Source organism: Aspergillus karnatakaensis (genome assembly GCF_047715665.1).
Source record: "Aspergillus karnatakaensis strain CBS 102800 unplaced genomic scaffold BJY04scaffold_27, whole genome shotgun sequence".
Lineage (NCBI taxonomy): Eukaryota > Fungi > Ascomycota > Eurotiomycetes > Eurotiales > Aspergillaceae > Aspergillus > Aspergillus karnatakaensis.
The window spans coordinates 377,070-392,081 of record NW_027395739.1 but is presented as its reverse complement, the minus strand read 5'-3'; the positions used below and the strand labels follow the sequence as shown (position 1 = coordinate 392,081).

Sequence of the window (15,012 nt, the reverse complement as noted above, 5' to 3'; positions counted from 1 at the left end):
CAGGAACAAACCAATGACATTCTATACCCACGACATTATCGCATTAGCGGCGACAACCACCCTCAAAACTATGATGGACTAGAGAAACGCGACACATTATCAAAATGGCAGAAGATGCGCCCCCAAACCAGCCGCAACTCACACCAGTCGGCGAGAAGTCGCTCCCGGCAAAATGTAAGGCGGACATAATCACATACTGTCCGACAATGGACCTCGTTGCACTGGTCACAGAGGACGACGAATTACGCGTCTTCCGACTGAACGGGCAGAAGGTCTTCGGGGGTTCCTTCAAGGGCGATCCCTATCTTGACGAGGATGATGGGAGCGGTGAAATTCGAGCACTGAGGTGGAAGAATGATGGTATCTCCGGCACTTTGCCAAAATGAATCCCAAGGGCTAATTTGTCTGCTTAGGTCATTTATTAGCTGTCGTGTGCGCGGATGCCACCGTGCGGCTCATCAGCGCGTACAGCGGCAAGACCGTCCATCACTATCCTGGCTATGTAGAGCAGGATAAAGGGCGGCCGCTTAAAGCGACGTGTTTGGGCTGGTCCGTCAACTTTACCGATACTAAGCTTGCCCAAAAGCAATTGAAGGAGGCTGGTGGACAAGTTTCTATTGACGAACTGTTGACGCTCGACGTACAGCCGTCCAAGGCGGCGGCGTTACTAAAGGCTGATTTACCGAGGGAACTAGCACTGTTGGATATCGAGAGTTCTCTGCCTAGGCTGAGTACTTTGCCTTCCACGGGGAGCGAGTGAGTGACATTGCCTCAGTCCTTCTGATGTCAAGTCTAGATGCTGATTTGGGGATTGTAGCGACGACGTATTCAGTTCTCGAGCTTCTATTGATGCAATTTTCCATTCCTCAGCTAAAAAGGCGAGTGATGCGGTAGATGTTCTATTGTTCGGCTACGAGGACGGCACTATATACCTACGCATTCTCGACTGCTTCGAGATTGGCTCGTTCCATTTTAGGGCATCCGAAGACCCGGCTCAAAAGCAATTCACTATCCTGAAACATGCCTCTCACCCACTAAGCTCGACGCATGCGGTTATTGCATCAACGGTTAGTTGTCTACGCGTACTTACGCTTGATCTCAAATTTGTTACGCGGTCTGGTCGGTACCTCTCGCTTCTCGCATACAAAACCACTCAACTCCAGAACTTGCTCCGGTATATTTGTCAGGTGCAGAGACAGATTGAGCTGGAATGGAAGAATGCACAGGAGCTACCGGGGAGATATATGCGCAGTGTAAATCAAGATCTAGAAGAGAAGTGCCATTGTGACTTTGTCACGGCCGCTTATCATCTGGTCGTGACGGGTGATTGTTTTGAGCCCATGCGGGAGTTTCTTGTCGATATCCTTGGGGAGCGAGTACGTGTTAAACTTGATCTACCAATGTTCTATTCGTGTATTGACTGAGTACCAGGGACACAAAAGATGGGAAAAGGCTGTCCAGGCTGGCTATGAGAACATCCGACGACTAGCACACGAATGCCTTCTTCCAGCCCTGGAAAGATGCGAGGTCCTGCTCAGCCGACTCATTGGCCTTTCAAAATTCCAGAAATTGAGCGAAATCCTGGGACTCGAGACCTCCGATCTAAATGCCATTGTCGAGACGCTTGACTGCCTTCATCTTCTAGCCCATCACATTATCATCAGTACAAACGAAGAACTAACTCAGTTCCACGCTTTTTCGCGGTGGCTTCGTCACCAAATTGACATGCTAAGCGCGGAACCCATGTCACAGACCCTTGAAGAGCTTATGGAGAAAACTGACCTTGTGGAATATCCACTTACGCTGAAGTATATCCGAGGTCCCTTGACCAAGAGCTCGTTACGCAACTTTATCCAGCAATTACCTATGATTGGGTTCGCACGACCAACTTCTTCTTCGGACGACAAATGGGCTCCAACCGGCGGACATGACCGGTCATTTTATGATAGTTTCAGCAAGCTGCTCGACCAGCAAAGCCAGGCGCCCGCTGATGCGAAACCAGTGGAATTACCCAAAATCAATAATCTGACTAAACGCCTAGAGTTGCAATTCACAAGGGTGTTCGGTCAAATCGCAGTGACTCAAAAACGAGGTATACTTCATCGATCGCCTCTTGACCTCCACCCGGAGTGCGACAAGACGGTCTTTGATGTCACTATGCGCTACGAAGAATTTCGCAGAGAGAATGTGTATGTCATATACGTAGCCGCAAGGCTAACGACGGCCAAGCATATACTTTATGTCTATCGGGTGCTTTTATCTTCCGAAAATGGCGTCACATCAACTCGGGGGGCGGAGATGGCAGCAATCAACCTACAGGAGGGAGCCATCCGGCAGATACAGTTCCTCGACGACGACAAGATGATGGTCTTATGGTCAAATAACGGTACGTGTTGCAGCCATTATATCTTCCGGCCATAGAGTACTAACCTCGGGGACAGGAGGTTCATCATATCTTCTTCAATTCCCTCTTGAGCCATGTCCCTATACCCCGAGTCGCCCTCCTCCGAGCTTCATGCTTAGATACTACGACATTCACTACGACAAGCCTTTCACAAAGACAATAGATGTGGATGTCTCGTTCCCCACTCCTTTCTTTGCAGATTTGATCAAGCATCAATTTCCGCCTCAACTTCGGCCAGTGAAGATCGACATCAATGCACGACAGGGCCGGCGGGCCATCTGCGTGCTCTACGGCGAGGGGCTACGGTATGAAGTCTTAGATATGGATGCCGAGATGGGCGGTGAAGATGAGGATGGAGAAGACGAATAGAGTACGTATCATGAATGCACGAATCACATTACGGCCTCCAGATAGACGGATGGTACGGAGTACAAAATGGAAAACTTTTTTCTTTCGAACGGATTCTATGGTGGGCGGTTGCTAGGGCACATCTGGAGAAGTGGGATGGTTCTTCAAGTGGTAAAATCACAACAAGCAAGAAGATAAGGGAGAAATTTTCGTCTCGAGGCCCACAGCGGTCGTTTCTACTAGGGACTATTATTCGCCTCAGGCAGCAAGATACCCTGCTCCGGAAACTCCAGGAGGCCCCCGGGGTTTACCTAGTAGTTAGTGATGACGGTTCAGTTCTGACAGTGTTTCAGGGACAAGATCTGCGGGACTAGGTGTCATATACAATGTGTTCAGCCTATCTAGCATCAAAATATAATAGTAACTCTAGTCTTTATATGAAAGAAAACTGCCTTCGTTCAGTGTAGAGGTGTGATCGTTGGCTTTCTTTGTCCATATATCACGTGATTTGCTAGCCTAGTTGAAACTGATGGAACAAGCCAATCAGAAGCTGCATCAGAAGGTCCGTCATCTGAAGGTGTCAGATCCATGAAAGTTGCTCGAGTCTCGTTCATGGAAGGTTGTATAACTCCTGGAAAGCCTCTGGACGTCGCAGAGGAATCAGCATACTTACTACTATCTCAAAACCTATATAACAAAGTGAGTTCTCACTGCCTGTATATTTTCTCGCTTCTATTCGCTTCTATTCGCTTGTCTTCTGCAATCTAGTTTTCTAGTCTCAGCCTTAGGGACGCCAAGTTGTTTGAATAGAACACATCTTTTTGTTCCTTTTTTGTGCTCTCAATATTCCTCAGTCTGTTAATACTCACTTCGCAGATTCAAAGGCAGTTTGTTCCGAGCGGATTAAGAGCAGTCATTGTGCGGTGCTGCTGCTAGGTCAAGAGACAAACCCCAAAAGTTGAAGTGGTGGTGACTGCTGCTGCTGCTGCTCTCTCTCTCTCTCCTCGTCATAATCCACAAAAACAACTGGAACCTCCCGCCCTCCTCGCAACAACCACCACCACCACCTTGACCACCATCTCATAATTATCCCGTCAACCAACCCTCTACTCTTTCCACACGACACTCTTTTCGCCCGTGGACTTTTTTGTGTCCCATATTCTCCTCCTGTCTCTTACCCTATTTTAATCCAACGCCCAGGAGGAGTTTTTCCCTCTCCTTCTTCCCCTCCCTCCCTTGTCCTTTCCTTTTCTTTTTCCTCACATCTCTTTTGCTGGCTTGTGATTCTGGTATAATCACCTACATTATCCAGCATGAATGTGACTCAGGTGTTGGAAGGCACAATCTCGCCAGGTATTTTTACTTTCTTTGCGCTTGTTTAGAGTCATGTCTCAGAGCCGGCCTCGCTAACTGATTCTTCACTTACTGTATAGATGCCGCTACACGTTCCAACGCTGAACAACAGTTGGTGCACGCTTCGGAGGTTGACTTTGTGCGTTTACACCCCACACCGTTCTCTTCGAATTCACTTGATGTCTCAACTCAAAAATATCCGGGATTAGATTGCTAACCGCTCTACCCCTCGCTTTTTTCAGGCCGGATATCTCGTTACTCTCGGACAAGAACTCGCGAATGAAAATTCAGCATCTCACATTAGAACCGCTGCCGGTCTCGCTTTAAAGAACGCCTTCACTTTCAGAGACCGAGAAAGGCTAGTAGAGGTTCAAGGAAAATGGCTCCAGCAAATTACCCCAGAAATCAAGGCGCAGGTTAAGGAACTCGCGCTCAAGACGCTCGGCTCCAAGGACGGGCGTGCCGGTCAGTCCGCGGCCCAGTTTATCGTCTCCATCGCCGCTATCGAGCTGCCCCGGAATGAATGGCCGGATTTGATGCAAATTCTCGTTCAGAATGTTGCAAGCGGGTCCGATCAGATGAAACAGGCCTCGTTGGTTACCATCGGTTTCATTTGTGAGTCTCAGGATGCTGAGCTCCGTGAGGCTCTGGCGGCACACTCCAATGCTATTCTCACGGCCGTCGTCCAGGGCGCTCGTCGCGAGGAGGCCAATATGGACATTCGTTATGCCGCCATCAAGGCCCTCAGTGACTCCGTAGACTTTGTGCGGTCGAACATGGAGAACGAAGGAGAGCGGAATTATATCATGCAGGTTGTCTGCGAGGCTACGCAAGCCGAGGATCTCCGTGTTCAGGCCGGTGCTTTTGGCTGTCTGAACCGTATTATGGGTGCTTATTACGATAGAATGAGTTTCTACATGGAGAAGGCTTTGTTCGGTCTCAGCATCATGGGCATGAAGAGCGAGGAGGAAGATGTAGCCAAGCTAGCTATCGAATTCTGGTGTACAGTCTGCGAAGAAGAGCTTGCCATCGAAGACGATAATGCTCAGGTACGTTCCACATCTCTTCGATTGCTATCGCGTGGACAGTTACTAATTATGATTAGGCCCAGGCTGAAGGTCTGACCGATGCTCGTAGAATGTACGGCTTCGCGCGTATTGCATGCCGCGAGGTTGTCCCAGTTCTGCTGCAAGCCATGTGCAGACAGGATGAGGATGCTGGCGATGATGAATATAACGTCTCCCGTGCAGCCTACCAGGCTCTGCAACTTTATGCTCAATCCGTCCAGGCGGAAGTGATTCAGCCTGTTCTGGCATTTGTTGAGGAGAACATCCGCCATGAAGACTGGCGCCGCAGGGATGCTGCCGTTGCTGCCTTTGGCGCGATCATGGATGGACCGGACCCCAAGGTTCTGGAGCCTCTGGTCAAGCAGGCTCTACAGGTTCTTGTCAGCATGATGGAGGACAGCTCTATCCAGGTTCGCGACTCTGCTGCCTACGCCCTTGGTCGCGTCTGCGACTTCTGCTCTGAAACCATCGACCCGGAAGTGGAGCTCCAACCCCTCATCGCCTGCCTATTCAACGGCCTGGCAAGCTCTCCCAAGATTGCCAGCTCATGTTGCTGGGCTTTGATGAACGTTGCCGACCGTTTTGCCGGCGATACTTTTGCCCAGACCAACCATTTATCCAAATATTTTGAAGAGAGCATCAAGTCGCTTTTGACTCTCACTGAAAGGTATGCTTCTTACCTTCCACTTCTTGTATGTTCCAGGTCTAATTCCGTGTAGGCAAGATGCGGATAACCAGCTTCGAACTGCCGGTTACGAAGTCATCAACTCTTTCGTGACAAACGCTGCCAATGACAACCTCACTGTGATCGCGAACCTTTCCGATGTCATCCTCTCACGGCTGGAGCACACCGTTCCCCTGCAAACACAGGTTGTCAGCGTCGAAGATCGTATTGCCCTGGAGGAGATGCAGACTGGAATCACGAGTGTCATTCTGGTAGGTTGCGGTCTTCGAATCTCCGTGATTGTTTACTAACTCTGTTAGAACATCGTCCAACGCCTCGAGGCCGAGGTCAAGCCTCAGGCTGACCGTATCATGCATGTTTTGATCCAAGTCTTGACCAGTGTTCCTCCCAAGTCCAGCGTGCCTGATGTTGTTTTCGCCACTGTCGGTGCCCTTGCAGGAGCTTTGGAAGAGGACTTCGACAAGTACATGGAGGCTTTCAGCCCCTTCCTCTACAACGCCCTCGGCAACCAGGAAGAGCCAAGTATCTGTGCCATGGCCATTGGTCTGGTCAGCGATATTTCTCGTGCGCTGAATGAGAAGGTTGCGCCGTACTGCGATAGCTTCATGAACCACTTGATGAACAGCTTGAGCGTCAGTAAACTCTACTCTTTTTTTCTAACATCTACTGATATTTGTGTAGAGCGCAACAAACCAGCTCAAGCCTGCCATTTTGGAGACATTTGGAGACATTGCCCAGGCTATCGGAGTGCAGTTTGATAAGTATTTGGCTGTCGTTGGCCAGGTGCTCAAGCAGGCCTCTTTGGTCACCGCAAGCGCTGATGTCTCTGTTGAGATGCTGGATTATGTTACATCCCTCCGTGAGGGTATTATGGATGCATGGGGTGGTATACTGCTCGCGTATAAGGGCAAGCCGGAAGGTACGTTTGTTCTAGGTGCTGATCCGCTCTCACGCACCTATACTGATTAATATACAGTCAAATCTCTGGATGAATATATTCAGCCTATTTTTGACCTCCTCAGCCTCATCTTCCATGATCCCAGTACTCGCAGCGAAGGCCTGATGCGTTCATCAATGGGTGTCCTTGGGTACGTCTTCTAACCCAATCTCTGAGAACTTCTTACTGACTTTTACCAGTGATCTTGCCGACGCATATCCCGATGGCTCTATTGCACCCTACTTCCGCAACGAATGGGTCACCGGCCTTGTTAGGGAGACCCGAACCAACCGCGAGTATGGTTCCCGGACCATTGATACCGCTCGCTGGGCCCGTGAGCAAGTCAAGAACCAGATCAACATGCCTAGCGGTGGAATGTCATAAAATGCTTCTACACGGACACACGCCCTCACCGTCGGTATCCCCCAGCGAGTGTGCTTGTTCCGGTACACCACACGGGCTAAGTTGGTTTCTCCTCAGAGGTGCCTGCCTCAACGGGACACTCAAGTGCCGTGCCACAAAACCGCGGCAAGCTGCGAAACAATTCCTCAAGCGGCTTGTGACAGCAATTTGGCATTCCCCTCACATCTGCCCCCACACTTCATCTATACCCCGACTCATTCCCTCCCCCAACTACCCCTACCCAGCCGTTTGACGTCCACTTCCCCCTTGTCTTACGGACCGACGTTCGGCTATGACGCCCGCTTTCGGACTCTCTTCTGTTCATGACATGTCGCAAACGCATGTTCACACCCATTTTTCCCAATCCGATTCACCACCCTGTCTTTTCCTACCTATCACTAGACTCACGCATCTTTCCCCCAATTATGTATGCCCCGAATTCATGTAACCCCTAAGAGATACACCGCCATGAAGTATTTGACCCACGTTGCTAGTATAATCTGACCCTGACCTGACCTGACCTGACCCTGAACACACCGAAAAGAATGTATAAAAGTGTCAAAAATTGACTAAGCACTTGAAGTGAAATAGTGATGTTACCTATACTACTGGTGAATGAACCATACCTAGTGCACTAAAATGTTCGTGCCTCAGGCGGATAATAGTTATTATCAGCACGTGATGTGCTGATAAGGGTACGTGGGTGGAAACCCTAAGCGCGCACATCCGTGAAATCTCAGCCGGATCACTTGTTGACCTGTCTCCTTTGACAACCTCGTTCAACTCAACACCGTCGGTACCATTCATCGAGGTATGTTTTACTTGCAATTTCCTTCCCTTCTACAGCCTCACAGCTAGTCTGGGAGAGCAATCACTGCGGAATCTCTCGTCCACCAATTCGCCGGAGTTGCGACCGGTCGAAGAGCCTCACCGAAAATGTTCTTAATGGAGAACTTTTCTTGAACTCAATGGAACAAGAAACTCTCCGATGTGATACGCTTCTCTCATTACGGCACGGGCTGAAGAACCCTTTTGATTGTTGCAACCATAAGGGCACTCTTTGCGCTCGCGGACTACTGAGGGCTGACTTTTTCTCGAATCCAAAACCCTAGGGGGACCTAGGGAAAGTGGGTTCCGTACTATATACAGATACCTCATCTCCAGTCAAGCATTACTCGATTTGAGAATCTCGTTCTCCCTGTCAATACACTACCGACAAAATGGTCAAGACCTCCGTTCTCAACGATGCGCTCAACGCCATCAACAACGCCGAGAAGTCCGGAAAGCGCCAGGTCCTCATCCGTCCTAGCTCCAAGGTCATCATCAAGTTCCTGAGCGTCATGCAGAAGCACGGTATGTCAATCCCAACTTCCCAGATATAGGCAGAGAGAGGGAGAGAAACTTGTGAGATCTGGAGACGAAAAATTCGGGTTGATAACTAGGCGGCGCTTTCGAACTTATACGACGTTTTGCCCTTTAAGTATCCGAGATATTAAGCATGTTGTGTCTTTGATACGACGGCGGAGATCTTACAAGTTTCCCTTCTTTTCTCTCTGTTTGGTAAACCTTTAAATCTTCGCTACATCCCACTGATTACTTCCTCACAGGCTATATCGGTGAATTCGAGGAGGTTGACGACCACCGCTCCGGCAAGATCGTCATTCAGCTCAACGGCCGTCTCAACAAGTGCGGCGTCATCAACCCCCGCTACCCCGTTCAGCTCGGTGACCTCGAGAACTGGGCCGTCCAGCTCCTTCCCTCTCGTCAGTTCGGCTTCGTCGTCCTGACCACCTCTGCTGGTATTATGGACCACGAGGAGGCTCGCCGCAAGCACGTTGCTGGCAAGCTCCTCGGTTTCTTCTACTAAAAAGTTCATCCCCGTCCAAAAAGATAAAAAACTGTTCTGACACGGACTGATGAAATGCAATAACTATGTTTTGTGCCGGAAGTTAGGGATGATACCCTTTGCTAGCAACTAAATGTAGCTATGTTTGTCAATCCATGGCCATGTCTGGAACATATACGATCTCGTAAATTTCTCTTGTAAACCCCGAGTGCGCACTCTGAAGTTCTGAAGCTGTAGCCTGTAGGTCTCACGGGCCGAGGTCCAGTCCCCGCGCATCTCCCCGCAACTTCTTTCTTGTATGTAATTTGTGCCAGCTCTCAACAGCCTACTTACCTATCTACCTATAGTACAAGACAGCGCTCAAGCCAGGCTTCGACTACTTGCCTCACAACATGCCCCTCGACACCATATATCTCACCCGACACGGCGTATGTTCCCCATTCCTACTTCACCTCTCTACCCCCACCACCAACTCGAAAAACTACAGGTCTTCATTCAACCCTTCTAACTATTTGCCACATATAGCACCGCCTAAGCTGGACAATTGACTACCAGACCGGCACATACAAGTCCCAATTTCCTACACCAAGCGGAAACCCGTCCGACCCAACTCTAACCTCGCACGGCGTCCGTCAAGCGAGCGAGCTCGCCGTGCATATCCTCAGCGCCGACATAAACCCGAAACCATTCAGGGTCTACTCGAGCCCGTTCTGGAGATGCCTACAAACAATTGAGCCGACTGTAAGGGGTCTAAATAATGCTAAGTCAAACGGTGATGTGCCGGGTATAGATGACAATGCGGAATTTGAGGTCCGGATTGAGAATGGGCTTGGGTAACATCTCCCTCTGCAGTCCTTTCTTTCCAGACGCCGACCAGCAAAAGTTGACTATATATTGAAATACAGGGAATGGTTCGGTTCAACAACCTTCTTCCACCACCCAACCCCGCCAACACTGGACTCCCTCCTGCAGACCAAAACCACACCTACAACAACAACTCCATTCACCCTGAACAGATCCCGCCGTAATCCTATCCTCTACACCTCCACGCGCGGCGAATCAATCCCGCAACTACACAATCGCCTTGCAACGACCCTCTCCGCGCTTATCGCTGAAGTCGACGCCGAGATCGACAAGCTTGAATCCTCCCTCCCTGCGGAGCAGAGATCGAGTAAAGCGATACTGATTTGCTCGCATGCGGCGCCGTTGATTGCTTTGGGTCGGGTGCTAACGGGGCATATGCCGGAGGATTCGGGTGAGGAGGACTTCTATGTTTATACAGCGGGCTTGAGCACCTTCCGGAGACGCAGCGGGGCCTCTGGTGTGATAGGCAGGGAGGGGAAGAAGGCAGAGAAGGCGTTGGCGCCGGGGACGAAGATCACCAATCGAGCAGGTATAGTTATACCGGAGTGGGAAGGCGCGAGAGGAGTTGGGGGCGGGTGGGACTGTGTGCTCAATGGGGACTGTAGCTTTCTGAGTAGTGGTGCGGAGAGGGGTTGGCATTTCAGCGGGGAGGAGTCGTTTGATACTGGACCGATGGCCGAGATGGCGACTTCTGCAGAGGGCGAGTTGAAAGTAGGGACGAAACTATAGAGTCTACGCTCATTGCATATACCCAGGTTTTAGCAGAATAGATCGTATGGTTGCTGTCTATGTAATTGTTGGGTTATAAATCATGACGCTACTTCGATAAATCAGGCTGTGTAATGATATCTACGCTAATTCGAACAGAAACGCCGAGCAACGAAAATGAGAGTGTAACTGGAGCAAGACTAATGTGCTTCTTGGGGTATCGTGGGTCGAGTCTCATGGAAAGTTTCGGAGTCCGTGTTGGCGTGGGTGCTTTGTTCGGTATCGTCAGTTTCGCCAGGTGGATGCTCTGCTGTCGCTGCTGCTTCTTCCTGTTGACGTCGCTCCTCCTCTTGTCGGGCGAGTAGGGCATTTCGCGCAGCTTCCGCTGCATTCCGTACCTCGATGTGCCTTTCTCCAACACCAGGTACTAAGCTAGCAAGGAAGAGAGCCGCTGATCGTTCCACTCTTCGCAGGTTGCCGCGTAGCCCGGTACCCCAACCTGCCTCGCCACCAGCTTGCGTAGCGACTTGGTTTGCTACTGCCACATTCGCTGCTGCTGCTGCACCCTGCCCGGGTGGAGGGGCTTGTTCCTCGGGTGTAAAGTGCACAAGCCCTTCGAGATGATGCTGAATTGGAACAAAGATCATCTCGTATATCCGCCGCGGAATGCTAGTCTCAGAGAGAACTGCTGCAAGAACAGCCAACACGAGATAGATGGTCCGTGTCTGAGTGCCTGGCTGGCTGAACATGTGACAGAAGAAATAGAGTCGAATAAATAGCCACAAACGCCTTACATTTCGCCCCAAACCAAACTGACCTTCGGCTACCGGTCGCTGGTTGAGTACTGCTTGGCGAACTACGTTCTCCATCACGGCTGCATCTGCATTCGGTTGCGCATTCTCTTGTTGACCCCCAACGGATGGAGGCGGCCCGGGTGTCCGTGGACTGCCAAGGGCTCGAGCAGCATCTGCCGCAACTGAAGGGGTACAAACAGCTTGATAACCGTCAGGCGAAGAGACCAAATACAAAGGAGCCATGGCCCCATGTGGTGAGCCTGTTTGGACCGGGAGCAAGTGGGGTTGGCGAAGCTGGTCGGCGCGACTAGAGATACTAAACACCCGAGATATCAATGGTTCAATATACTCGCCGCGCTCCGTCATTGGTCTTCTAAGCTGGTCGTCAAGTAATTTGAACAAGTGCGTGCGTAGCTGGCCAACATGCTCTATCGTGGGAACGATTCCGCAATTTAATTGTTCCTCCGCAAGGCTGATATATTGTTTTATGAGCCTCAGACGTGGTCGGACCTCTTCGGGAAGCTGGAAGGTTTCCATTGAGTCCAAAAAGGATAGACTTGACGAGGCAGCGAACGGTACCGTCGTCGGTGTAGCTGGTCCTGTTGTCCCCGGTACGTATGAAGGCGGAAGAGGGAATTGTTGCGGCGGTGTCCAGATTGATGGTCTTGACCACTCGGGGTTTCGAGGCTGCGTGATGCCACCGCGCTGCTGTAGCCCATGGATTTCGGCGAGACGGCGGCGAGCATTCTCCTGTAAGGATTGTGCAATTTCAGTCGGGCTCAGAGGATTAGGCGCCCTGTATCCATGTCGTCGGTGTGTTCCGCCGGTCTCCTGTTGTCGTTGGTCACGCGCACTCGAGGAAGGAGCTTCGGTTGGCTTAACGGTGCTCGCAGACTGGGATGGGGGTGCTGGTGGAAGGACAAGGTGCATTGAAAATTCGGTGTTCTAAAGAACGGTTCTGTTAGTACCATAACTAAGTAGGGTGTAGTTGTTCTTACAGCTGAAGGTTCAAAAAGTGACTGGAGAGTCACATTATCGTTTGTAAGCAGTTTTCCGAGATACAGTAGCCGCTGGGTGTCTGGACTAGGGTGTGAGGGTATCGATTGGGAAATGCGGGCTTTGAGATCCGCAACTGTGATGGAGAGGGACAGGTCTTTGAAGGTGAAGCGATTTGGCTGGGGTAATGATGGGCACAGCACATGGAGGATAAAACCTTCAGCGCCATTGCCTGCATTAAGCAGAGCCATATATGGTTGGGGTGATAGTAGCGCAGGCGGCCAAACTGAGCGGAAGCGACACGTAGAAACTCCGATGTGGGGAGCTTTGCGCTCGGCAGGTGTTTCTGACGACGGTGGCCTTTACAAGGTATACAGGAAATGGTATCTCACGGCTCAAGTGGGAATCCAGATATTAGGAGGCTCAATCGGCAGGTGTCGCTAGGTAAATTTAGTTGCAGGGTAAAACAAGGACAAAATAAGTATAAGAAGACGCTGATGAGGAGGTTGGAGAAGCGGAGTATCCAGAGTGGAGGAGGAAAGAGACAATCAGTCGTTATCTACAATCTGCTGTTCTGCCGGGCGGTGTGATGCACCAAAAACATCATGTCGTCTTGAATAGTTCGGCAGGGCTTTGAGTTTATCTTCTCTGTTCTGCAGTTTCAGTCCTTTCTCCATCTCCCCAAGCAGGGGATTATATCCATGGTGTGAAGCTCGCGTCATGGCCTCGTGCCTCTTCAGATATTCTAGCCCCCTCCATCGAAGCCTCACTGGCTTGTCGAAGATAGAATCCATTACCTCGTCAAACATGGTGTCTTTCGGCACCCCTGAGCGACTCCGAGCCGGTGTCAGATTCTTCTCCAAATCCCGGCGCAATTATAATAATCAAAATCAAAACCAGTCCTCCAAGAGCTCCTTTGGATCGCGACTGCGCTTTGCCCTACGCAACACCAAGGTTGAATGGTATCCGATTCCAGTCGGGCTAGGAATTGGCCTCCTCGGAATACTTCACTACTACAAGTCTCAGCGAAATGAGAGAATACGAGCAGAGAGGGAGGCTGAAGCTTCCGGCGAATCCTTCGACTTTTCTAAACCTCCTCCACGTCCGAAAATCCGACCTAGTGGGCCATGGCAGGTTCAGATCATGTCCACTCTGCCACTAAAGGCAATGTCTCGAGTCTGGGGTCGTTTCAACGAAATTGAGCTTCCGTACTACTTTCGTGTTCCCGGATTCAAGTTGTATTCGTGGGTTTTCGGCGTCAATCTGGACGAAGTAGCCGAGCCTGACCTTCACGTATACCCCAACCTGGCAGCATTCTTCTATCGCAGATTGAAGCCTGGCGTTCGACCTTTAGATCCAGATCCACATGCTATCCTCTCACCTTCCGACGGGCGTATCCTACAATTTGGCTTGATAGAGCGAGGAGAAGTGGAGCAGGTCAAAGGCGTAACATACAGCTTAGACGCGCTTCTGGGCTCCGCGACCCCGACTCAGGCAGATCATTCTAATAACTTCACGGATCATCATAATGAGCCCTCACAGAAGGATGCTGCGAGTATGTCAGCTGACGAAGAGTTCGCTACCATGAATGGCATTTCCTACACTCTCCCGTCCCTCCTCTCCGGGGACAAAGCCGGGCTGAGAAAGCGATCGTCATCCAAGGATGCGTCTACCGAATCTCAAGCAACATCTGAGGCCCAGGTCCGAGAGGATCTTGCGCGCGGCGACGGCACTCCTTGGTATGCTCCAAAGTCCACCTCGAACAACGCCCTGTACTATGTGGTAATTTACCTCGCCCCCGGTGATTACCATCGGTTCCACTCTCCTGTACCTTGGGTTGTTGAAAGCCGTCGACACTTCGCCGGCGAGCTCTTTTCTGTTTCGCCATACCTGCAACGTCATTTACCTGGCCTATTCACACTCAACGAGCGCGTCGTGCTTCTGGGTCGGTGGCGCTGGGGTTTCTTCAGTTACACCCCGGTAGGTGCCACCAATGTAGGCTCGATCAAGATCAACTTCGACTCCGAACTGCGTACAAACAGTCTTCTGACTGATACGGAAGCGGACAAGGCTGCAGCAGATGCCGCCAGACGTGGCGAGCAGTACCCTGGGTTTGCTGAAGCTACATACCTCCATGCTAGTCGAACATTAGGTGGTCACTCACTTCAACGAGGTGAGGAGATGGGTGGTTTCCAGCTGGGAAGCTCCATTGTGCTGGTGTTCGAGGCCCCGATGGGTACTCGCAAATCATTTGATGCCGGCTGGAAAGAAGGCCAAAGGGATGGCGGGCTGAATTGGACAATAGAAAAAGGGCAACGCATAAAGATGGGCCAAAAGCTTGGGTTCGTGGATATCAAGGAGTAGGACGTAAATATGGGGTCAGTGAGCTTTTCCTTACTATCAGCGTTGCGCCTGGTTGTCTTATTATTCAGTCATCAACATAATGTATTATATCAATATTCCTAATTGCAAGTATAACGGAGCTTGATGCATTTTTTCAACCTTGAGTAGACACAACTATACCTCGCGTTTGCACGTGACGAATTCACCGCAAGAAAGAGCTCTAAACAAAACAACACCCCTTCCACCAGTTCCAACTCCACAATTG

The 15,012-nt window shown here is 50.6% G+C and overlaps 6 protein-coding genes across 6 annotated transcripts; 5 read left to right on the top strand and 1 right to left on the bottom strand.

The window, feature by feature from the left end:
- Positions 1-104: 104 nt before the first annotated feature.
- On the top strand, positions 105-2,773 carry BJY04DRAFT_207879 (putative anaphase-promoting complex component Cut20/Apc4; the record flags this gene model as incomplete). Its single annotated transcript, XM_073713912.1, has 5 exons — positions 105-360; positions 414-756; positions 818-1,376; positions 1,432-2,386; positions 2,442-2,773. The coding sequence occupies 5 exons, from the start codon at positions 105-107 to the stop codon at positions 2,771-2,773; spliced, it is 2,445 nt and encodes an 814-aa protein (XP_073570796.1).
- A 1,104-nt stretch (positions 2,774-3,877) lies between these two features.
- BJY04DRAFT_69476 (karyopherin beta) lies at positions 3,878-7,333 on the top strand. Its single transcript, XM_073720882.1, has 9 exons — positions 3,878-4,105; positions 4,186-4,244; positions 4,348-5,154; positions 5,211-5,839; positions 5,892-6,108; positions 6,157-6,489; positions 6,539-6,776; positions 6,834-6,945; positions 6,995-7,333. The coding sequence occupies exons 1-9, from the start codon at positions 4,066-4,068 to the stop codon at positions 7,176-7,178; spliced, it is 2,619 nt and encodes an 872-aa protein (XP_073570795.1). The 5' UTR covers positions 3,878-4,065; the 3' UTR covers positions 7,179-7,333.
- Positions 7,334-7,952: 619 nt separating this feature from the next.
- Positions 7,953-9,215, top strand: BJY04DRAFT_190546 (40S ribosomal protein uS8). Its single transcript, XM_073711519.1, has 3 exons — positions 7,953-8,007; positions 8,346-8,549; positions 8,804-9,215. Exons 2-3 carry the CDS (start codon positions 8,417-8,419, stop codon positions 9,061-9,063), a joined length of 393 nt encoding a protein of 130 aa, XP_073570794.1. The 5' UTR covers positions 7,953-8,007; positions 8,346-8,416; the 3' UTR covers positions 9,064-9,215.
- Positions 9,216-9,434: 219 nt separating this feature from the next.
- Positions 9,435-10,635, top strand: BJY04DRAFT_218815 (phosphoglycerate mutase family protein; the record flags this gene model as incomplete). The annotated part of the gene is made up of 3 exons (XM_073716391.1): positions 9,435-9,470; positions 9,568-9,875; positions 9,948-10,635. 3 exons carry the CDS (start codon positions 9,435-9,437, stop codon positions 10,633-10,635), a joined length of 1,032 nt encoding a protein of 343 aa, XP_073570793.1.
- On the bottom strand, positions 10,621-12,892 carry BJY04DRAFT_190538 (uncharacterized protein). The gene is made up of 2 exons (XM_073711518.1): positions 12,407-12,892; positions 10,621-12,353 (listed from the first exon to the last, which is right to left on the bottom strand). Exons 1-2 carry the CDS (start codon positions 12,653-12,655, stop codon positions 10,815-10,817), a joined length of 1,788 nt encoding a protein of 595 aa, XP_073570792.1. The 5' UTR covers positions 12,656-12,892; the 3' UTR covers positions 10,621-10,814.
- A 167-nt stretch (positions 12,893-13,059) lies between these two features.
- On the top strand, positions 13,060-14,917 carry BJY04DRAFT_190537 (phosphatidylserine decarboxylase 1). Its single transcript, XM_073711517.1, has one exon. It carries the CDS (start codon positions 13,125-13,127, stop codon positions 14,766-14,768), a length of 1,644 nt encoding a protein of 547 aa, XP_073570791.1. The 5' UTR covers positions 13,060-13,124; the 3' UTR covers positions 14,769-14,917.
- The last annotated feature ends 95 nt before the right edge of the window (positions 14,918-15,012 follow it).